At 58.0% G+C, this 22,805-nt stretch overlaps 2 protein-coding genes across 5 annotated transcripts; both read left to right on the top strand.

Moving 5' to 3' along the window:
* Positions 1–627: 627 nt before the first annotated feature.
* Positions 628–7,358, top strand: LOC114066485 (disintegrin and metalloproteinase domain-containing protein 32-like). Of its 4 annotated transcripts, none has more exons than XM_027901209.1 (19): positions 628–838; positions 1,053–1,114; positions 1,243–1,321; positions 1,455–1,531; positions 1,658–1,739; positions 2,051–2,116; positions 2,359–2,430; positions 2,779–2,945; positions 3,394–3,475; positions 3,655–3,791; positions 3,973–4,153; positions 4,411–4,506; positions 4,671–4,869; positions 5,270–5,378; positions 5,654–5,837; positions 6,167–6,247; positions 6,379–6,496; positions 6,574–6,739; positions 6,996–7,358. In XM_027901209.1, exons 1-19 carry the CDS (start codon positions 641–643, stop codon positions 7,174–7,176), a joined length of 2,337 nt encoding a protein of 778 aa, XP_027757010.1. In that variant the 5' UTR covers positions 628–640; the 3' UTR covers positions 7,177–7,358. The 4 variants fall into 4 exon arrangements, with proteins under 4 accessions (XP_027757010.1, XP_027757009.1, XP_027757008.1 ...); XM_027901208.1 differs by having other exon boundaries at positions 1,658–1,850; positions 7,008–7,358; XM_027901207.1 differs by having other exon boundaries at positions 1,658–1,850.
* A 435-nt stretch (positions 7,359–7,793) lies between these two features.
* On the top strand, positions 7,794–14,044 carry IDO2 (indoleamine 2,3-dioxygenase 2). Its single transcript, XM_027901219.1, has 10 exons — positions 7,794–7,924; positions 8,420–8,515; positions 9,016–9,135; positions 9,232–9,350; positions 9,666–9,680; positions 10,098–10,197; positions 10,388–10,505; positions 10,625–10,676; positions 12,421–12,569; positions 13,238–14,044. The coding sequence occupies exons 1-10, from the start codon at positions 7,826–7,828 to the stop codon at positions 13,606–13,608; spliced, it is 1,239 nt and encodes a 412-aa protein (XP_027757020.1). The 5' UTR covers positions 7,794–7,825; the 3' UTR covers positions 13,609–14,044.
* Positions 14,045–22,805: the final 8,761 nt, after the last annotated feature.

The raw sequence follows: 22,805 nt of genomic DNA, 5'->3' as shown, positions 1-22,805 counted from the left end.
GTCTCCTGTTTGTTCCAAGATAATCAATCATTTCCCAACGTTGCTGTGTCCTGCTCCCCCTGGGCTGTCTGTCTGTCTGTCTGTCTGTCACAACCAGCTCTGCAGCTGGCCCATCTCTAGCCCCAGTCAGAGGGGATCCAGGGAATGAAGTCAGCCAGAGGGATGTACTCAGCTGTGTGTGACGCTGTGTGTCTGAACTAAACTATGCTGAAAATGGTGCCTTTACAAGACAAAGAGTTCTTGCACTCCCAGCGTGCACGTTGGAGTAGCCGAGGGCAGGGACGTGGGGTTTTGGGGGGATCCCGTGGCCAGGAAATGGCTCCAGTGTTTTGTGTTGAATGCTGAAGATGACTACTGACTTTCTTTTGTAAAGTGTACGGATTCCTGTCCCCGGGCGGGTCTGGAGCTGCTGGTGGGGCCGCGGTCGAACCCGTGTGCTCCCCCAGAGCCGGCCCGTGCCGGGCTCTGGCCAAAGGGCTGTTCCCAACCCCTTTGTACGGACCCAACGAGCAATAAAGATGCCAGTTTTGTACAAGGCTCTGCCTCGGCCTCTGCTTTAGGGGCGGGAGGGGCCGTTACCAGCGGGACCGTTACCTGTGGGGCGGTTACTGGTGGGCTGTGGGGCTGTTACCGGCCTGCAATGGGGCCACCACTGCTGCTCCTGCTGCTGCTGGAGCTGCTGCATGAGGCTGGGCAGGGCCCCCCCACGCCCTCCACCCCCCGGCTCTGGGCTCAGCTCTGGGGGTCTCTGTCCCCTGTGGGGTGGCAGGTTCCATCCCAGCTCACCATCCCACAGCAGCTGCCGGCAAACGTGACCGGAGAGACGCGGCTGCAGCAGGTACGGTGCTGGGGAGGGGGAGAGGGGGGAAGTGAGGTCTTCAGCTGCAGAGCAGAGCTGGGGGGGTGCAGATGTGCTGGCAGCTGTGATGGTGTCACCAGAGCAGAGCTGCCAGCTCTGTGCTCGTCCTTGGTGTTCCCAGGGGGCCTCGGACGGTGCTGGTCCGACTCCCTGTTCCTAATTCTCCCGTTCTCTGCTTTTCTGCACGCACAAGGACACAGTGTCCTACGTCCTGAGGATCGAGGGGAGGTTGTACACCATCCACCTGCAGCAGCAGTGAGTTGGCCCTGATGCTGCCCCTGCTGACAGTCACTGCCCCGTTCCCTGGCGACTGCAGGACCTGTGAGAAGCTCAGGGTAATGGATGTTGTTGGAAGTGCTTCACTTTGCACCTTTCTCTCCTAGTGCCTTTTTATCTGATGATTTCCATATTTACGTGTCGGACAAGGAGGGCTCTCTGGGCCCTGATTCAGCCCACGTCGAGGTAACCTGCCTTGCTTTGGGGTGTTTGTACCCTAAGTGTTGCAGCGTGGATCTCTGCCCCAGTCCAGCTGGCTGGGTGAGAACCACCTTCCCAGCCCCAGAAGAGGCTCTCTCTGTCCTCTGTCACGCTGCAGGGAGGCTGCCACTACTGGGGGTACATCGATGGCTTCCCCAGCTCAGCAGTGACCCTCAGCACCTGCTCGGGGCTCAGGTAATGAACCAGCACGGCCCTGCCCTGCCCTGCCCTCAGGTGCTGCTGGGCCTTTGCTGTGGGGAGCCCAGGGATGGCCCAGAGGGCAGTGCCAGGAGCAAATGGCCAGTGCCAGTGCCTTGGCAGGGGTTTGCTGCAGTTTGAGAACGTCAGCTACGGCATCGAGCCCCTGGACGATTCCCCCGCGTTCCAGCACCTCGTGTATCGAGTGGGTGAGGAGGAGGCAGCAGGGTCCTTCCTGGCTCACAGCCCCCCCAGGACAGGGCTGGGTGGGCTGGTGGCAGAGGAGACATCAGCTGAGGCCCACGGGGATGCCGAGGTGAGCAAGGTCTGCTCTCACAGCGCTGCTGTTGTCCTGTCCCACGAGGAGGAGCCTGATCCCACAGGGAGCTCTGGCCGGACACTTGGCCACAAGCTCCAAAGGGAGGCTGGAGCAGCACAGCAAAAGGCAGCAGTGAGGTGATGGGGGACACAGGGACCTGTCCCCTGGAGTACATTGGAGCCCGTTTTCTCTTCCAGCACCTCTCGGCAGCAGCACGATCTCCCAAATACCTCACCGTGTACGTGGTTTTGGACAGCGCTTTGGTAAGCTGTGCCAGACACTTCCTCCTTGTCTCTGCCTGCCTGACTTCTGTGAGCATGGAAATGCTGCCATTTCCCAGCTTGTACGTGGATTTGTTTTCCCTTTTGAGAAATTACATGTGCTGTGGATTTTGTAGGAAAGGAGGAGTGTAAACTTGCGCCTCACATCTCCATGGCTGGTGTTGGGAATCACTTCAGTATTCCAACATTGTTCTGCACTTACATCCTCTTGGCTTGTTTTTCAGTACAACTATATGGGGTCAGACCCGAATGCCGTCACACAGAAGATAATCCAGGCTTTCAATTTAGTCAACAATGTGAGTTTTAAAGTCTGGTTTGTATTGCAGTAAGATGGGGGGGCAGCAGTGATGTTAGTAGTGGTCACGTCTCTCCTAGGTGCTTTTGGGTTCAGGAGGAGCCATTATGGTTCGTGTGTGTAATGAGAAATTAGTCCCAAAATCCCTAACTTCTTCCTATGAAGTTATTGGGCTCTGGCTCAGGCCTCTTGCTAGATCTCTTTATTTTTCAGGTGTGTTCATTCTTTTTGGCTACAGATGGCACTGAGGGACTGACAGCAGCAATTGGCTTTTCCCATGTGTTTGTGTGCAGAGCGGTGACTGCACACAGGGTAGGTGTGTGAGCAGATGTTTCCTTTCTGCTTTCAGATGTTTAGTCCCCTTAACGTCACCATTGTGCTGTCCTCCCTGGAGCTGTGGGCAGAGGGAGATAAAATACTGACAGCAGGGGACACAGATGACCTTCTGCAGCGATTTTTACAGTGGAAACAGCTGACTCTGGCACTGCAGGCACACGATATCGCTTCTCTCTTAGGGTAAGATAAAGGTTCCTTAATGTTAAAGGTTAAGCCAGTCAAACCAGTGTAGGTTGAACTATAAAGATTCTCATGACAAATGCTTTTTTAAAAAGCCATATTTCTTACATAATTCCTAATTTCTTAATATTCTGGAAGTGCTTCTTCCAAGGCACTCCTTCTAGCCAGCCCTTTCAGTGGTAGTGCAGCAGCCATGGTGGTGCCATCCCATCCCATCCCATCCCATCCCATCCCATCCCATCCCATCCCACCCCACCCCACCCCACCTGCCCTGGCTGAGACAAGGCTCTGCAGGCTCTGGCACTGGACACCAGCCCCGTCCCAGCTCCCCCAGGGACAGCAGAGCCATCAGGGCCACTGGAGGGGCCTCTGGCTGTACAAACCCCCTCACCCCCAGCCACGGGGTGTCCTGGGCTGGGTGACCAGTGACCGCTCCCCTCTGTTCCAGGTACAGGGACCAAGGAGAGCTCGTGGGAGCAACGGCTCTGGGAAAGGCGTGTCAGAGAGATGCTGCTGCTGCAGTGGCCCTGGTACAGTCCCACCTGGCCCCTGCCTGTCCCCAGCCAGCCCACGTGGCCGTGACCCCACAGTTCGCCCACGGGCAGCAGGGACAGGGTGGGTGTGAGTGGGCAGGAGCATCCCTGTCCAGAGCAGGGGGTCTGTGCAGGGCATGCCCAGCTGTGCCAGCCTGGCTCTCTCCTCCCTGCAGTACCACGGGAAGGTGACGCTGGAGTCCTTCTCTGTCCTGCTGGCACAGGTGCTGGGCCGCAGCCTGGGCATGAGCTCCGAGGGCTCCCGAGGCTGTGGCTGTGCCAGGCGCGTGTGCCTCATGGACCCCGGGGCACTGTGAGTGGGCTGGGGGGCTGTGGGGGCCGGGGGTGGTTACATGGTGTCCCCTCCTCAGAGGTATCTTGGGGCCATCGTGCCCTGTGCCAGTGTCTGGGCAAGCCCTTGACTTGCCAGAGGTTTGGAGGCAGCGAGGGGTGGTGAATGTGTGATGTGTAAACTGAAAACTGCTTTATTTTAGACACTTCAGTGGGGCAAAAGCCTTTAGCAACTGCAGCGTCAGGGACTTTGAGAGCTTCCTGAAGCAGGGCAGAGGCGAGTGCCTCTTCAACAGCCCCCGCCTGACGCCCCTGTCCCCCCGGAGCGGGGCTGTCTGTGGCAATGGCGTGGTGGAGCCGGGCGAGCAGTGCGACTGTGGCACAGCCAAGGTGGGTGCTGTGGGATCCACGGCTAAATCCCTGCATTTGTGATGTGTGGAATAACCAACCCTCGAGACTGAGGGCCCCGCTGCAGCAGGGGGCAGCCCAGAAGGGCCATGTTGGGTGGAGATGGCATCAGTCTGGTGGCAGCTTTGCCCATTTGTTCTGCATGATGTTGCCCAAGTGTAGCCTCGTGGGGAGAAGGAGGAAGAGTAGAACTGGGGGGCACAGAAAAGTTGAAATGTGGGTTTGCCATGTTTCCCCAGCAATGCCTGCATGACAGGTGCTGCACTAAAACATGTCAGCTTAAGCCAGGAGCGAAATGTTCCTCTGGATCATGCTGTAAAAGTTGTCAGGTAAGGCAACTTCTATAATTATCGCCAAATAATTCTTTAGTTTTGGAGAAGTAGTACATTCCCATGCTGAGGGATGGAGCCAAACTCCCTGCTGTGCAACGGGAGAGGCTCCTGGGGTTGAGCTTCCTGGGAATCTTTCCTGGAGAGCTGTTGCTGCTGTCCAGTTCAGGAAGAAGAACTGGCAGTGCCGCCCTGTCGCCGACACGCAGTGTGACCTGCCCGAGTTCTGCAGCGGCTCCTCCGCGTCCTGCCCGCCCGACGTGTTCGTGCAGGACGGGCACGGCTGCGAGCGCGGCACCGGCTACTGCTACGGGGGACGCTGCCAGTCCCCTGACCTGCAGTGCCAGCGCCTCTACGGGAAAGGTGACGGGCTCTTCTGGTGCCACTGGCACTGACTGGGGCTGGGGTGGCTGCAGGATGCTGGTGCTCAGCGCTCTCAGGTGAGAGTGGGGCACCAGGAGGGAAGGGCACAGCCTTAGGGGAGTGTTTCAAGCTTGGGTTTGGCTCTGGTTACCCAAGTCCCCCAGTGCTTCACAGATAACAGCAGAAACAACAAAAAGCAAATTATTATCTGGAGGTGAACTCTATCAGAGGACTGCCCCACTTGCTACTCCCTTGCTGATTTCTGGGTTCAGGACTGCTGAGGGTTTGGTGGGGCAGGGACAAGCATGTTTGCTCTAATTAAAGGAGGAAAAATGAAGTTATTATCGTATGTTCCTCTGTGTTCCTTTGACTGTAACAAATATTATTGCTAAACTGGTAGATTCAAAGAATGCTCCTGTGGTCTGTTATGAGGAGATCAACAGCCAGAAGGACAGGTTTGGGCACTGCGGGTTCAAGCGTGGACAGGGGTACCAACCCTGTTCTTGGAGGTACGCTGGGGAGGGGGCACTGGCTCTGCCAAAATGCAGGTTTAATTGGGACTGGGCAGTGAAGGGGAGTGTCAAAACTCCAGTTTATAATGAGATTTGGGAGGCAAGAAATAGTTCTCTATGTGTTCTCCTTACGTCACAGATTCTCTCTTAGACTTCCCAGTCCTGCTGATGTTTTCCCACCTTGCTCCAGACTGCGCTGTTTGATGTTGCCGTGTCCATCAGGCAGTGTGTGTGTGTGTGTGACACACATCCTGTGCAAATTGGCTTTCCAGGAATCTCAGGTGTGGGAAGTTGGTCTGCACGTACCCGTCCAGCACCCCCTTCCCATCAGCTGGTGCCGCCGTGATTTACGCCCAAGTGAGGAAGCATTTGTGTGTCTCTATGAATTATCTGAATGCATCAGCACTGCTGGATCCACTGCTGGTTGCACCGGGGACAAAATGTGGCTCTGAAAGGGTGAGGAAGCGTTTGGTAATCATCTGAAATGACAGATGTAAACTGTAAATATCAGCAAGGTTTTAGAAACGCTTGCTCCTTGCAGCAGCAGCAGCGTGCCTGATATTTAAAAACACTATAAAACCACGCAAACATTGCATTAAAAGGTCTGGCGGCGTGTGAGCACGAGGCATGACCCAGCCCCAGGGCAGAACTGCAGCTTTATTGTTGTTTTTGTTTTTTTTTTTTTAAATAGTGTGTTTTCCTTCCCTTTTGGGCCAAAGCCTGAGGTGCTGAGCGCTGTGTGGGTGAGGCAGCGCTGGGCTGGAGCTGCTGTGGTTTTTCCCCAGGTGTGTATAAACAACACATGCCACCCCGTGTCGGTGCTGGGACACCAGTGTGACAGCCAAGCCAACTGCCACGGCCACGGCGTGAGTCCCCCGGGGCTGGGGGGGCTGGAGGGGATGGAGGGGATGGAGGGGATGGAGGGGATGGAGGGGATGGAGGGGGGCAGGTTCTGTGAGATCATTGCACTCCTCTGCCCCCACCCCCACCGTTCCAGGTGTGCAACAGCAAGGGCAATTGCCACTGCTTCACGGGCTGGAGGCCCCCCAGCTGCCAGAAGAAGGGCTCTGCCTTTGGGGGCAGCGTGGACAGCGGCTTCCAGCTGGTGGAGAGAGGTGGGTACAGGAGCTGCGGGGGGATGGCGCGGGCAGGGGTGGCAGTGCCCCGTGCCAGCTGGGCTGTCTCCTGCCAGGCCTGCCCCTGCAGCGAGTGCTGGAGCACGGGGAGCTGGCCTGGCTGGTGCTGGGCTCCAGCCTCGTCCTGCTCCTCCTGGCCGGGGCCATCGTCCTCGTCCTCATCCTGTGGCAGCAGCAGGTGCTGGGCTGGTGCCAAGGGCAGCAACCGCAGGGCACAGAGGGGTGAGTGGGGCCCTGCCTGGGGTGGATCCTCAGGGGGGGCTGGGGTGTGGGAGAGGGCCATGGTGTTCCCCACGAGGGCTGAGGGAAGCCCCAGGGAAGGGAGGGGAGAAGATGAGGGGATTCCCTAGGGATGTCCAGGGTGATTCCCAGGCAGGGCATGAGTCTATTCCCCAGGGCTGAGGTGAACCCTGGACGGAGGTGGCCCTGGGGGACTGAGCTCTCCCTGAGTCAAGGCAGGGCTGAGACACCGCTCCAGGTCTCCCCACAGCACCAGCCAGGACGTGGACAGGGAGCTGGAGCCAGACCCGGAGCTGAACCTGGAGCCAGATGCAGAGCTGGACCCAGAGCTGCAGATAAACCTGGAGCTGAAGCCAGAGCAGGAGCTGAAGACAGACGTGGGCCCAGCACTGCGGCTGGGGCAGCGCTGCCAGTGCTGATTAAAGGCGTTGGGCAAAGCTGCTGCTGTGGCCAGAGCCCCGTGGTTTTGTGCTTACGTAGTTTGTGCCTTTTGTCAGAGGAACAGGAAGAGCACGGGGTGGGTGTGAGGTCCCAGCCTGGTTAGGGCCCTTTCAGCCCCATTTCATCCATCTCCAGCCAGATGGCAGCAGAAGTCTCTCAGCAAGGAGGTTGGCTCCTGCATGTCACAACTTGGTCAGCAGCCCATGGCACAGTTTGGCATTGCCAGGATCCTGGAGAACTCCACCCACAGAGACAGTGTCCCTGAGCTGCCACCCCTCCCTGCAGCCCCCCATGGGAGCCTGACAGCCCCTCGGGGTGGGTGGGGGGAGGAAGCCACTCAAACCTCCTACCCACAGCGAGGGAGGTCCCCCAAGCCCTCTCCAGGGTGGGTACACACAGGGACAGAGATCAACGTATGCTCCATGACAAGGCCTTATCTGCAACCTTTAGCCGTGTTTGCTCAGACCCTCCGGCCATTGGGCAGCCAGGCCCTGGCTCCCCCCAGGACAAGGTCCATCCTGGCTGCTGGGACACCGGCGCTGGCTCAGCACATCCCACTGCACATCCCACTGCACATCCCACTGCACATCCCGCTGCACGTCCCCACCCCACGGCCAGCGCCCGGCGATGGAGGCCGGCAATGGCACGGAGGAGCCCCCGCTGCCCCTGGCACTGACCAGCTTCCAGGTGTCCGAGGAGTTCGGCTTCCTGCTTCCCAATCCTCTGGTAGGAGCTGGCTGTGCCCCCATCTGCATGGGACAGGGGGCAGAGAGGGGAACAGAGGGGTTGTGAGCGGCTTTCTGGAGGGGGGTTGATACAGCTTACGGAGAGCAGTGAGGGAGGCAGGGGCTGTTTTGGCACAGGCAGCTCTGTAGGACAAACCCCTCACTTTCAAATGATGGAAGTGGCAGGGGGGAGAGGAGAATGAGCTTTGCCATTTACACACTGGCCTTGGCCATACAGGATTTTAGGGAGCACAAGAAGAGCGGTCACTCTGCAGGTCTCCCGTGTCCAAAGGGGGGCCACTGGTCACTGGGCTGGCTCCACAGTGGGAATATGGGGGCACAGACAGATGGTGTTCATCCAATTATTTGTGACCACACAAGCTCCTGTTACAGGAGAGGGAACCAGACACAAGCCATCAGCCCTGATGTGCGAGGCTGGGTGGGTGCTGGGAGCCTGGGCACATTCACAGCCCTCTCTCTGCCTCTCTCCACCAAGACAGAGCTGCCCGAGCCCTACGGCCCCTGGATGGAGGTCGCCCACGAGCTGCCCCAGCTGATCGCCAGCCATCGGCTCCGCTCCCGTGTCCACCAGGTACCGCGTTCTCCTTCCTGCCTCTGGAGCTCTCTCAGTCTCGGTCTGACACAACAAGCATCCGCAAAACGCGTGGGAAAGCAACCCGGCGGCACGGACGTGTCCTGAGCCACGACTGACACCAGGCGACAGCAAAGCCTTAACATCGGCACAGAAGGAACCCCCGCGGCAGATCCAGGGAGGGCTGGAGCAGGGGGCCCTCTAGATGTCACGAGAGCCGCGTCTCATCCCAGCCCAGGGATCCCTCTGGCACACAGGGATCAGCTGCTCCCAAAGGCATCCCAGCGCCAGGAAGAGGGACGCCTTTTTGGGGAAGCTGTCCCTGCTCACAAACCAGCAAAACCAGAACAGGAGCAAATCCGGCAGGGTGGGTGGGAAGGGAGGCTTGAAGGCAGAGAGAGGCACTTAGGAGGGTACCCCCAGCTGGGGGGACAGATCCCACCGCAGGAGCTCTTGGCATTGCCAGCTTTGCCCCTTGCTCCCAAGGATTTCCCCGGCAGATGCCCCAGCTGAGCGCCCGGCACCTCCGAGGACGAGAGGAGCTGCACTTGGCACACCTGGTGCTCAGCTTCATCACCATGGGCTACGTCTGGCAGGAGGGCGAGGAGGGCACCGTGCAGGTAAAGGCAACACAGAGCAGGTTCACCCGCCTGGCTGTGCCCACACACGGGCACCTGACAGCGTCCCCATCTTCCCCCCTGCTTTGTACCCTCCAGGTCCTGCCCCGAAACCTCGCTGTCCCCTTCTGGGAGGTCTCCGAGGCGCTGGGCCTCCCCCCCATCCTCAGCCACGCAGACTTTGTGTTGGCCAACTGGAGGAGGAAGGAGCCCAGCGGGTAAATGGGCAAACGCCGGCGGACAAAGCGCGGCTCTCCCCGTGGTTGGGCAGCAGCAGCGAGCAGGTGCTGGGGACAGATGGTTCCCAAACTGCTCCTGCTCTGCCAAACCCCCTCGAGCCTCATCATTGCTGGGGTCGGCCTCACAGGCAGACACAGGAGCCCTGTGGGGATGTGGGTGCCTCTGGGAGCAGCTCCTCTATTCCCTGTAGAGCACAGCCTGTCACTAGAACAGTTTGTGATGCTTTTCTCTCTCTCTCTCTCTCTCCCCATTTATCCTCATGCATGTTTTGGCCATAACTGAAATGCCTTCAGGCCTCTGGAAATCGAGTAAGTAGTTAAGATGCTCATTTATTTTCTAATGGTGTTGGCTTTGTTTGGATGGGCTCAGCTCTCCAGCACTGCAGGGTTCTGCTCAGGCTGAACCTCTCTTGACGTGCATGCACAACAAAACCAGTGTTTGTCTCACAAATGCCACTGCAACAACAGCAGAGTGACTGCAGCAGAGCCGTGGGCTGCTCTGTCTGTGCAGACCCAGCACCCATGGGCCACGGGAAGGGCATGGGAAGGGCAGTGGGTGCCTCTAAACCAGAGCACCCCTTCTGCTCTGTGCCAGCTCCTCTCTGTGCCTGGGGTGCAGATAAGAGGCTCTGCAGCCTGGGAGTGTTCTGTTCCAAGGGCTCAGCAGGTCCCGTGGTGTGCAGGGAAATCCTGAGCCACAACCCCACTAATCCCTCTCCTTGGCAGGAACCTGGACACCATCGTGGCACTGCCCGGGGGAGAGAGCCTGCGGGGCTTCATCCTCGTCACCCTCCTGGTTGAGAAGGCGGCTGTGCCTGGCATTAAGGTGGGTACTGGGGCTTTCTGCTCTCCTCAAAGTGCCCACAGGTGCACCCACGAGGTGACCCTGTCCCCTGCATGTGGACTGGGGAAGGAGCAGAGCTGGCATGGGTGGCAGCAGCTGTCCAGAGCTGCTGTACAGAGCCACCCCTCGTCACTTGGGGTTCTCCCTCCTCTCCTCTCCTCTCCTCCCACAGGCAATCGTCAGGGCCCTTCATGCCATCCTGAAGCACGATGAGGAGACCCTGCAGAGAGCCCTGGAGGAGCTGGCAGGGGCCATCGAGGCCATGGGCAAGGCGCTGAGGCGGATGCATGGTGAGAACAGCCCCTGCCGGGCGGGCAGCTCGTGCCTGCACAGCCCTGCACACACCACAGCTCCTCACACGTGTTGGTGTGACTGCCAGTCACCTCTGACATGACTGGTTTCCTCCTAGACCACGTGGATCCCGCAGTGTTCTACGCTGTGATCCGCATCTTTCTCTCTGGGTAAGCGCAGCACGTTCCCACCACGCTGGAAGCTCCCAGGGCAGGGGGAACTGGGAATGTGCCGGGAAGGGGCAGCCCAGATGGGACATGGGGTCCCCCAGGGCGAGGTGGGGCCCAGCCCTGTGTCTGGCAGTGATGCTCCTCATGTGTCAGGATCCTGTCCCTGGCACTGGCTCTGCTGGGCACAGGCAGGGGCTGAGGGCTGGGGTCTGCCCCCCTCCACCCACTCTCCATCCCACACTTCAGCTCAGCCCCGAGAAGGTCTCTGTGCCCCAACAGCCAGAATTGGGCACAAATGAATCATTCCTGCTCTTGGCCAAACAGTTTTGCCAGGAGAAGAGGAATTTCTCGTTCCTTCCACACTGTGCACACAAGGCTGTGAAGCTCTTCCCACTGCACATTAAGGAAACATCCCTAACGAGCCTCTTGCTGCTGCTCTGTTGTGATTCTGTCAATTGGAAAAAAGAAAATCTCCCCCAAATACTGAAAAAAGCCATTTGGGCAAGGCAGAAGCACAGCCCTGAGAGCCCAGCGTGGCACTTTCACTGTCCCTCAGCATCCCTGCGGGGCTGCAGCTTCCACAACCACTCATTCCAGGGCTGCTCAGGGGGGTTCTATTTTTACCTCTCTCCAGCATATCTCAGCATTCCCAAGTCAAAAGGCTCCATGCATCCTGATTAGGTTTCTCTTATTTTTTATCCAAGCTGACCTTGTCTAGATGGTCATCAGCCTGGAAAAACATGCCTTTAAAATTCCCTTCTGCTTTATAAGAACTTCCCACTCGTAGAGGTTACTATAAATACAACCCTGGGAGAACTAAAAATATTCTGGTATTTGATAATGAATCTATTTTCTGTGCAGTTTGTGCAAAATCTGTTCCCGCAGCCCCACAGCCCGAGCAGCCAGCACCGAAAGCCTCCCAGGCTGGTGCATTCTGCAGAAGGGCAACAGATATTTTTGTGCCAGGCACTTCATTTCCCTGGAATCATAACTCTTCTCTTTGTTTGGGAGAGAGCACTTCTCCATTTCTGCACAATGGGGGCTGACAGGGTCTGCCTTCAGGGTGTGTGGGGGGAGCTCCTGGCTCCCAGCCTGCCTGGGACCAGCAGCTTCAGAGGGAGGAAATCCCATCCCAGCCTTGTTATCTGTGGAGATAAATAGAGGCAGGCTGACCCGGTGTCTATTTATGCTTTAAATGCTTTTAGAGATGTAACCTTGAGTAACAGGAACAAAGGAAAATCCAAAGTACAAACTTCAGGGACTCAGAGAAGCATTTGGGTGACTCTACCTGCTGCCTCTCCGAATGGCCACTGGCATCCAAGGAATTGTTGTTGTGCCACTGTCGCCCAGACAAGTGCCCCCTCCCTCCCCAAGGCAGCTGTGCTCACACAAACCACCCCGAGCTGGAGCAGAACGTGCAGCCAGGCAGGGCAGGGTGTCCCAGCACCGCTGCACAGGGTGCTCACCAGGGCATGGTGATCCCAGAGAACGATCCCTGGTTCCTGGCAAAGGAAAATTAAGGATTTCTCCCTCCATCCACGGCCTCGCTGTGCACCTTGGCACAGCGTTTGATTTCCAAGTTTATCGCCCGTTTGAGCAGGGCTGGCACAGCTGAGTGAGGAGGAGGAGGAGGAGATCCACGGGCTGGGCCAGGAAGGGTTCATTCCATCTTGCCAGCCCAGAGTCCCTTCTCACAGTCCCTGTCCCCAGCTGCCCCTGCCTGACTGCTGTGTCTCCTGCCCAGCTGGAAGGACAATCCTGCCATGCCGGATGGGCTCGTCTATGAGGGGGTGTCCGAGGAGCCCCTGGCCTACTCGGGGGGCAGCGCAGCACAGAGCACGGTCCTGCACGCCTTCGATGAGCTCCTGGGCATCCACCACCGCCAGGACACCGGTAAGATGCACACTCTTCCCTTTCCCAAGCAAAAAAGGGGCAGGGGAAGTGATTCCCCTGCCAGAGTGATTCCCACGGCTGTGCCAGCTCTGCCAGCCGGCAGCACACGTGCCCTTCCCGCTCTTGCAGAGCCCAGCTGGGCCCGGGCTCTGCCAGCTCCTCGGGGTATAAACCAGGCTCTGGTGGGCGCTTCCTCACCGTGAGGAATTCCCAAAAGGTCACGCTTTGCTTTTTGCCTGTCAGCTTTTTCCTGAGTTTCTCTGTGGGCCCAGAGATGAGGGAGCAGAGCGTGCCTACAGTCCTGCCAGTGATTTACACCATCCATTCAGAGTTCCGTGTTAGTGCAGCCAACAACAGAAATGCTTATCAGAAATTAGCAAAACCACTCTACTAGCAAAAAAACCCACCCCAAAATAAGCCAAATCAAAAGACTGAGAGTAGTCTTTTCTTTTAGAGTTAAGACCAACCCTAATGGAGCACTGAGCTAATATGGGGTTTCTTTCTCACTGAAGTGGAGGCAGAGCAGAGAAAGCTGTTCAGGCTCTCAGTACCACCAGCACCATTGTCCCTGCAAACTGTGCCAGCAGCAGAGCTCCAGGCTGGCTTCTCTCTGGGGCCTTTAATCCACACACCCACAACTTATCCCACTCTTTGCTGGTGTCTTGCAGCCGCCTTCCTGCACAGGATGAGGAACTACATGCCCCCGCCCCACAGAGCCTTTGTGGAGGAGATCCAGCGTGCCCCATCGCTGAGGCAGCACGTGCTCTCCTCCAGGGACAGGCAGCTCTGTGCAGCGTTCAACCGGTGTGTGTCTGCCCTGACAGACTTCAGGTCCTGCCACATCGCCATCGTCACCAAGTACATCTCCGTGGCGGCCACCAAAGCCAAGGCTGAGCGGGCAGAGCCGGGTGCCAGGGTTGGGCCTGCCCTGGGGAAGCCCCCGACGGCACTGGAGGCCAAAGGCACCGGTGGGTCCCACATCTTCAGCTTCCTCAAGAGCATCAGGGACACCACCAGGGAGGGCATGATAAGTGTCTGACGTGCCCCGAGGGTCGGGGCACTGCCCACAGTGGGTGCAGGAGGCCGGGCAGCTCCCGTGTCTGCCTGCAGTGCACGAGCCAAGGTCCAAAACCTCCCCTCGGCAGCATCATTCCCACCTGCCTGGGACACGAGGAACGTGCTCTGGGCTGTCGAGGGAGAACAGTGCTGCTGTTCCCCCCCAGAAGGCACGCAGTGAGCTCAGCATCCTCCCAGGGCCCGGGGATGGGCACAGTGTCCTCCCGTGGCACGGGGATCAGCACATCGTCCCAAGGCACCACCAGAGTGGGTGCAGCGTCCTCCCACGGCACGGGCAAGAGCTGTGTCCCTCCCAGCCCCGCTCGCTGCCCGCAGCACCCCGCGGGTCGGGGCTGCAGAGGGGCTGGACGCGGGTGGGTTACACGGACGAATAAAGCAGCGAGTCCCGATCCTGCCGCGTTGCCGGGCCGTGTCCATCGCCACATCCCCGCGCTGCTCCATCACCACATCCCCGCGCTGCTCCATCGCCACATCCCCGCGCTGCTCCATCGCCACATCCCCGCGCTGCTCCATCGCCACATCCCCACGCTGCTCCATCGCCACATCCCCGCGCTGCTCCATCGCCACATCCCCACGCTGCTCCATCGCCACATCCCCGCGCTGCTCCATCGCGAGGTGGCGGCAGAAAGCCGCGTTTGGCGGCGGCGCAGGCGATCCCGCAGCAGAGGAACGGGCTGGCAGCAGGAAAAACGAAACACGGAGGGGGACTGGGGGGGCTGCGGGGGGAGCCTCTGTTCGGTAAGGGCTCAGGATGTCCCAGGGGCAAAGCTGCAACACCGGGGCTCAGGCGGGCTCTGCTCTCTGGAGTCTCAGTGACACCGTGCTGTGGAAGGAGACACGAGGGGACGCGGCTGCCTCGAGGGGCCAGCAAGGGAAAAATACACGGACAAAGCCATGGCCCTGGCCAGGTGCCTGCAGCAGAACACCCAGCCTGGTGCCAGGGTGAGCCCACTGCGGAGGCTCCTACAGTACAGAAACGGCAGACAGAGCCAGGGACAGCCCCGGGCTGGGCACCCCTGCACAGCCACGACTGCTCCGGCCCGAGGCTGCAGGGACCGGCTCACCCCACAGCACCAGCTGGGCTGGCTGGGCACGGCCTTGTGCCAACAGCAGGGCTAAACCCTTTTCTTATAGAGCCAGGTGCTCAAGTTGCCCTTTTATAGCGAGAGAGCACGCCCAAATTCCTTGGAATCCGCATCTTTAGGGAAATCAGGCCATATGGCTCCGTTTCGCCTGCCCGGGTTTTGCTGGCACGGCCACCAGAGACAGGTTTCACACCCAATCAGTGTTTTGGTGCAAAAATAGCCCTGGCAGCGCCCCTTCTGCACTACCAGAAGACAGTCAAGGTCCTTTGAAATGAGGCATCGTTCCCATAAGGGCAACAAGAAGCTCAGCACGCTGCAGGTTGAATTATTAAAGCAGTTGCTAAATTGTATTTTGTGCCCTTTTTTGAAATGCAGCCCTAAAACTGGGGCTTCAGAGATAACTTCGGTAAACAACCCACGGGAACATGTCAGCACCTTTAAATCTTTGCCTGGCAGCCCTCCTTCCACTTGATCTTCATTTCTGAATAGCTGCTGCATATTTCATGTAGGAAATATTTCATGCTGATGATTGTCTTGGTCTATTACATTTCAGACCATTTCAGGAAAACAGCAAACTTGGAGCAGGGGGGAAAATCGCTCCAGCTAAGTGAGAAATGCAGCCAGGACTGGAGGGAGCTGGCACTGCAGGGGGGCAGGGGCTCCACTTGTGATGCTGATGCCAGGAAAGGCCACAGGACCCACCACAGGTGGATTTTCTTCCTGCTGCAAACTGCCCTCCCTGCACAGGCTGCCCCTGCCCCATGCCAGGGGGATCCAGGAGCAGATCCTTAGGAGCAAGGAGGATGGATGTGTGTCTCCCCAGAAGAGAGAATGGGAACTGAGAAACCAGAGGTGTCAGAGGGCTCTGGAGAGCCAAAGGGGTTCCCTGCACTGAAGGGCACACTCAGGTACAACACTTTGGGGAGACAAAGAAGGCACGTAAGAAACTGCACCCCCAGGTCAGCAAACTGCACTGCAAGGACCCCCCATGTCTGAGTCCACGTTACCAAATGCTCTGTTGGAGTCAGCTCACAATTAATCAGCTGCAGCTCCTTTAGAATCAGCTTCAGGGAGGACCCTGCCACTCAGGCAGTACCCAAATGTAGATGCACAGTGGGGCACAGCCCTTTCCCATGTGCTCCCCTGGCAGGCTGGGACAGCTGCTCCACCAGAGCTTTGATTTCTCTCTGTTTTCAAACCACTGCTGTCTAGCGCTGATCTCAAGATGCAGATGTCTAAGGTCTCAGGTGCGTTCTGACTGGAAGCACCTGGCATTTAAATAATTTATGCCTGTGCCTAAAAATGGCACGGTGTGTTTGAGGAGAAGCACATGCTTGGCACCAGCGCCACATCCCACCACTGGGAACTGCAGTGCCAGGGGCTGCCAAGGCCCTGCTGTGCCCAGAAGGGTTTGTTTCGGCGGGCACAGGGGCTGGGAAACCAGCAGGGATGTCACAGCTCTCAGCCACAGCTCGAGCAGCAGCTCCAGCCCCAGACTGGTGCCACCCACACGGAACTCTCCCTTATCTCTGGAGCCACAGCCCTGCCCCTGCTGCGCTGACGGACACGTTTCCATTGTGGAGCTGCAGCTGCTGCCCCAGCACAGCCCTCCCAGCCACGTGCTGGGGTGTCCACCTGCCTGCTGACTCCTCGTTATCCCGCTGGGTTAAGCAGAGATTTCCCCCGTGATATCTGATGGTCAGGCCTGTGTGGTGGAGAAGGAAGCCTGGTGCCCGGCCCAGGTGGCAGGAGGAGACCTCACCTGGGCACACCTTTGATGCCACCAAACCCCACCAAGCCCCATCAGCCCTGGGAGCTGCCCGCAGGAGGTGGCCAGCCCTGCCCCGCAGGCCGTGCCCAGCCTGCAGCCGTCATCCCACCCACACTGTTTGCTCAGACTTTCCGTCCTTCTCAGTCGCTTTGGCCTCCCGTTCCCTCCGTGCTCGGGTCTCAGCCAGGTCACCTTCCCCTGGGACAAATCTGTGTGAGAGTTCCTGAGCTGCCCCCAGCGGTGGAAGCCCCTTTCTGGCTGCCAACCCCCCCTGCAGGGATTCCCCCAGCCCCTGGGCACGCTCAGCTCTGCTGCTTTTGTCCCTGAGAATGTCTGAAATTGAACAGGAATACAAACATTTGGATTCTAGACACTTCCCAACCCCGACCTTATTTATCATACTTGGCTCTGCTCCTGGAGCTGGGGCCAGAAGAGGCTCTGAATGATTTAAGTGATTTAACATGCTGTGCATAGATCAATCTCGCTCTCCCCTCCAGCCACAGGTTTCCCTCAGTGGTTTGCTGCTCACTTATTATGTCCATCAATATCAAGTAATTAAAATCCCCCATTATCCAGGTCCTGGCTGCCTTACAACCTCCTCATAAGCTATAAACTATTTCACGATCAACCTCCTTTAAGTGTTCAGGAGTTTGCAGCCCCATCTCAGGGTCCCTGGGCTGTCATTACATCGTGAAGGTCCCACTGAAGCCACAGCCAGACCCAGACCAAGCCACGACTGCCATTCCTCTCCCCGTGTTCCTGATCCGTGCCAGGATTGCTCATTTCTATCCCAGTCTTTCTCCATCCGCTGGTGAGTTTATCTCAGGGCAGTTTCCCCAGCTCCATCTTCACTCGCGCTACTGGAGGGGACCTGCTGCGTTCCTGGGAGCACCCACGGGCTGCCAGATGTCACATCCCAAATTCTGCCCTGCTGCAGAACTGCTTGCTGTGCCCAGGGAGTCCCCAGAGCTGTCACATCTGCGGCCCAGATGTCCCTGCCCCCCAATCCCAGGGCTCTTCTGGAGGGACACCAGCCTGGCTCAGGGCAACCGTCTGTACAGACAGGTCTGTCACAGGGTCCTGCACGCCTCGGCCACGGCTCTCAGAGCACTTTATTAGCAACAACCAAGTTTGCTTTGCAATTCCCTATTGGGAGGGACGTGAGGGCACGGAAAATATTTGCCTTCCCCCTCTTTGTGGGTGCTGCCACTCAGAGCAGAGCTGCCGTGTGCCGGTGCGTGCCGGGAGCGCCGTGTCCCTCGGGACACTCAGCCTGGCGCAAGCAGAGCCTTATCTGTGCCTGGGCAAGGGCTCACCTTGGCTGAGTGACTGCAGGTCAGATATGATTACAGGCCGTGAGTCAAGCCCAAAAGTGCTAATTACAGCACAGGAGGGAGAGGGGAGAGGAGCTGCTAAATTACACCTAATATGGAGAGGGAGTCAGGAACAGATTGAGAAGCCATCACTGCAGAAAGGATGGCACACGCTGCCCCAGCCCGGGGCCACCAACACAGACACAGCCCCCCGAGGCAGCAGGGACCTCTTGGCAACGTTATTTTGTTCTGTCATTTGTATCACCATCATACATCGTTCTATTCAGCCCTGACCACTCTGCTTACGCATCCCTCGCCTGGCCAGCATTTGTATTCCATTGCACTGTTAGAGCTGTTTGGAAATAAAGGAACCAGAGACCCAAACATTGGCATTAGAATAAAAATAGCTCTGCGTGGGGCAAAAAGCAGAGTGGAAAGAAGCCACAGGCAGGCCCTGACGAGGTCTCTGATCTCACTGGAGGATGATGACCATCGCGGTGACGGCCGCGACAGCCCCGCTGCCCCCAGCCCTGCTCCGAGCTCCCTCCCAGCGACACGAGTGGCTGGGGATTTTGGGGGGATTTTGTGGGATTCTGGGACACAACAGAAGTCACTTTAGCAGTTCAGAATTCAGGGGGAATCACACTGATAGGTCAGACCCAGTTCCTGCCAGCCTTTCCCGGGTTGCCAAACCGTGCCAGGCTGCCTGAGCACCCCTGTTAGGCCCTGGCACGGGATGTGCCATCCCCAGGGCTGGCCCTGAGCCCCAGGACATGCTCAGTCCAAGGGGAAAGTGGGCAAATGGTTTCTCTGATGCCCAGGGTGCCTGTTCACGCCGGGAGCAGGGTTTGATGGGCGCCTGTGCGGTGACACGTTGTGGGTGCCACGCGGAGGACACGCCACGGCCACCCCAACGCCTGTTTGCCAAGTTAGTCACCACAGAAGTTGCCAGACCTGCTAAACAAGGGCAAACACAGACACTGGCACTGCAGGAGGCGCAGTGAGCAGCGAGGCAATCCCTGCCTGGCTTCCCAGGAGCTCCGTCAATCCCATTTCTTAGAAAAGAGGGGAAAAAAAAGGAAAAGAGACAAGGCGCTGCTATTATTGCAGTAAGAGGCTGTGTCATGCTGGGCTCTGCAGCTAAATATATTCTGTGTTTACTGTAAGCAAGGACAGTGGGAAGCCTTCCGAAACGGCACGGGGGCTGCTCCCATTTTTTTCAGCTATCAATCACGCCTGGCTTGAGCCATTTTTATCCTGACACCAGCGGAAAATATTTTCCTGGTTTAATTTCTACTGATCAAAGACATTTCCTCAGCAGAGAGGAGCCCCGGAGCCCTGGGGGGGAGTGAAAGTCCCCGAGGAAACTATTTGCCTGAGGAGACGTGCAGTGGGACACCCCGCGAGCGGATGGGGCACGTCAGGACACCTTCCCTGTCAGGACACAACCCCACAGATCAGGACCCCATCCCACGCCCCAGCCCAGGGGCTGTTGGCCAGGCTATTAATGCTTTTTCTTCCCCAATTAATTTGCTGAAGGAGAGGCTTGGTGTTCATCACATGCAGACCAAAGACAGCGGCAGAAGCACCTCGAGGATGTCCTGAGGTTGTGGGTCCCCTCTGCTGCAGCAGCATCCTCTTCCCTGGCTGACGAGAGAGGTCTGTGAGGGGCAGGTTTTTGGGCTGAGATATCTGTTTACTTTCTCCACAAGCTTTTCCTAAACAGTGCTGGGAAACGTTCCTGCCCCAGAGCTCATCGTGGCAGGAACTGACTCAGCTTTCTGTACAGAGGGGGTCCTGGGGATGAGCTCACCAGCCTCAACAGCCTGACATCACACTCCACACTGTTTACTGACAGACAGTGTATTTTAGTTCATTTTTGTGCTCCACATCAGAGCAGTAAGCGTGGGGGTCCCGACACACCCCTGACACAGCAACCCCCCTGCTCCTTCAGTCCCACACAGACCCTTGTGATGGGCAGATTCTCTCCCCAAGGCAGACACAAATCTGATTTACTTCTCCCAGGCAGATGCCGACCAGTCCAGATCCCAAAGTGCTGGGCTGGTTTCTGGTTCAGCCCTGAGCTGCTGAGGGCTCAGAGCTGCAGCCCAGACTCACCATCAGCACTTTGCTGCTTTCCTGGGCTCTGCCAGAGGGACTGCAAAGCACTGCTTGCTGTACACACAGCATCACCCCTCTCCCTTTTCCTCCCCTCCTACACAGAGCTAAAATCTACTGGCAGTTCTAAACTGGTTCTTTTTTGTTTGAACTGCTGCATAAATAACCCAACAGACAGCCCAAAGCCCCCGCACACTGACACCTGACAAAGACTCAAGGACAGATCTCGAGAACAAAGACAAGGCTCGTGTGTAAACAAGGCATCAGTCACTGAGACTGTAACATTTAGGCAATGTGATTGTGGGGAAACATCTAGAAGGCAGCGCTGTGAGAGCTAAACACCTCTGAGAGCAGGGACTGCGGCTGGGAAAGCCTCGGGGCCACAGCCCTCGAGCTGGTGGCTCTGCCTAGAGCCAGGGCACTCTGTGACCATCCAGAGCAGGTCTGTGCCCCACAGATGATTTACAGATCGCAGGAGCCTCCCTGCTCCGGCTCTGCCCGGCGCAGACCTGTGGCAGGCAGCACCAGCCTGGTGCCTGAGAGTGCCAGCCTTGCCTGTCCCAGAGATAGGCTTTACAGCCCTGCTGCTGCTCTTTGGAGCGGGGCTGACGTGCACAGCCCATGGCAGTTTGCTGAGGAAAACAACCCCTGGCAGAAGTTCAGTCACCTGGCGTAACCCCGAGCCCAGACACAAACCTGAACAACTCCCATGGAGCAGCTCCTGCCCCCCAAAAGCAGCAGCAGCACAGCCAGCCCCAGGGGCACCTGGGGGGGGGAAGGGGGGGAATGCAGGAGGGCCTCAGCATTCAAAAAATACCCCCAAAGCCCCCCAGACACAGCCAGCAGCCCCTGTGGCTCGGGGATGGCCGCAGGGACAGGAAGGGGATCAACAGAAATTGCTTTTCTAGCAGCTACAAAGAGAGGCTGCCAGGCCACGGGAGAGGGTGGCAGGAGCCAAACACCATCTGTTCCCTCCCAGGAACTCTTTTGTTAGTGGAGGAATGAGCTACAAGGCTGATAACTCCGCAGTGCCAAGCTCATCTCCCAGACGACTGACGCAGAGGTTGATTCCCTGATAAATCTCCACGGGTGCAGCTTTGCTCTTTCCCTCAGCTCTGATTATGGTTTTTCTTCTCCCAGCATCGCTCAGCTACAAGTCCCCAAATATCTGCTGCTCCTCCCCAAAACACGGCAAGGGCAGGATCTCCCTCTGGCACGTGCCACTTTGCTTTGACACATTAGGGAACTCGAAACTAGATTTGCTGTTTTTCTGCTCGAGAAGCCTGTCCCTCTGATGGAGCGCCCAGCTCAGCTGGTGTTCCCCAGCCCAGACCACTTGCAGGGTTACAACGTGGCACAGGCTTCCCCCTGTGCCAGGGCCCCAGGCAGACCCACTGCCCAGCCCAGGATCTCCTCTGCACCACCACAGCCCTTCCCAGGTGCACCAGACCACCCCCAACACCCCCCCAGACCCCCCTTCCTCACTGCTGGGCATCGCCACCCTGCTGCCTCCACCCTGCCAGCCTCAGCACCCCGTGTCGCTCATCTGGCCCCCGATCCGGCGCTGACCCCCGGACAAACCCAGCCTCGGGCTGCAGCCTCGGGGGCTCCGGCAGCGATGGGGGCACCGCAGGCCCCCCGGAGCCGCAGCAGCACAAAGGCACATCCTGTCTGCCAGCCCTCCCGCAGCAGAGGAAGCGGCTCGGCAGAGATCAGAGCCCCGGGGAGGGGTACAGGGGCGCCGCTGCGTGTGTCGGGTGTCGGGCGCTGCTGCCCGCGGGCCGGGTGTGACAATAAACCGGGCTGTGACAATAAACCGGGCTGTGACAATAAACTGGGCTGTGACAATGAACCGGGCCGGCCCCGCGGGCCAGCCCCGGGCAGGATTTCCCGTGGGCCCGTCCCCTCGGCACCAGACAATGAGCTGTCTGACGGCTGCAGACGGCTCTGCCTTCGCCCTTCTCCAGCGAGGGGTCCTCGGGACCTTCAGGAAGATCAAACAGGAAACTGGGCAGAGAAAGAAAAAAGGCTGTTCGTGCTGGAAAGTCTAAACTTTCATTGCTGAGCCGGGAGGAAGATGCTGAAGTCAGGACGTGAAAATACTTTCCCTGTCTCCCCTGGAAATGGCAGGACCTGCTGGGTGGGGCTGCACGCGCGACACGGCGGTGCCATCGCGGGGTGCACACACTGCCAGCTGGGAGTTATCCCACCCCACCTCCTCCCCTGCCCCACACCCCCACTGCATCCTCGGCCTGAGACCCCCTGCATCCCCCCAGACACGGTTCATCTCTCGGTGGCAAGGCTTTCAGCTCCACCGGTGCTCTGGCTGGCAACCTGCCACCAGATCTCAGAAACGATCTCCCGTGACGAGTGGGGAGCACCACAGCCAGGGTTTCCCTTCGCAAGATGGATTTGGGAAGCCTCAAGCACCAGGAGAAACCACCCGTGGCTTCCTTACACAGCCAGCCCTCCCCTCCCAGCCAGTCCCTCCAGCTCCCTGTGCCAGTAAGTGGCTTGTGGTCCACCCCAGACGTGTCCTCAGCTCTGCTTTACTGGATGCAACGCTCCTTCCAAGAGGTTCTGCCTGGTAAAAGTGCCAGAAGTTTCTGTTTCTGTTCTGTTTCTTACCAGCCATGATTTACTTACTGTAACTGGCTATTCATTATGTCCTGCACTGCATTATTAACTTGGTGATCGTACATTTAGCAGAGAATTTATGAGAAATGAGCAGACATTCATTATCAGCAGCACCACAGGCTTTACTCTTATATGGTGTCCCTGCAGAGAGCGATGCTCGGCTCACCCAGCTCTGGCCATTCCTTGGCCAGTGCAGGGGCTGCTCTGCCCAGCTCCAGGGCTGCATTCCCCTCAC

Source organism: Empidonax traillii, unplaced genomic scaffold (genome assembly GCF_003031625.1).
Source record: "Empidonax traillii isolate 1590-97213 ecotype Southwest subspecies unplaced genomic scaffold, ASM303162v1 scaffold766:size301553, whole genome shotgun sequence".
Lineage (NCBI taxonomy): Eukaryota > Metazoa > Chordata > Aves > Passeriformes > Tyrannidae > Empidonax > Empidonax traillii.
This window is presented reverse-complemented; position numbering and strand designations above follow the sequence as displayed.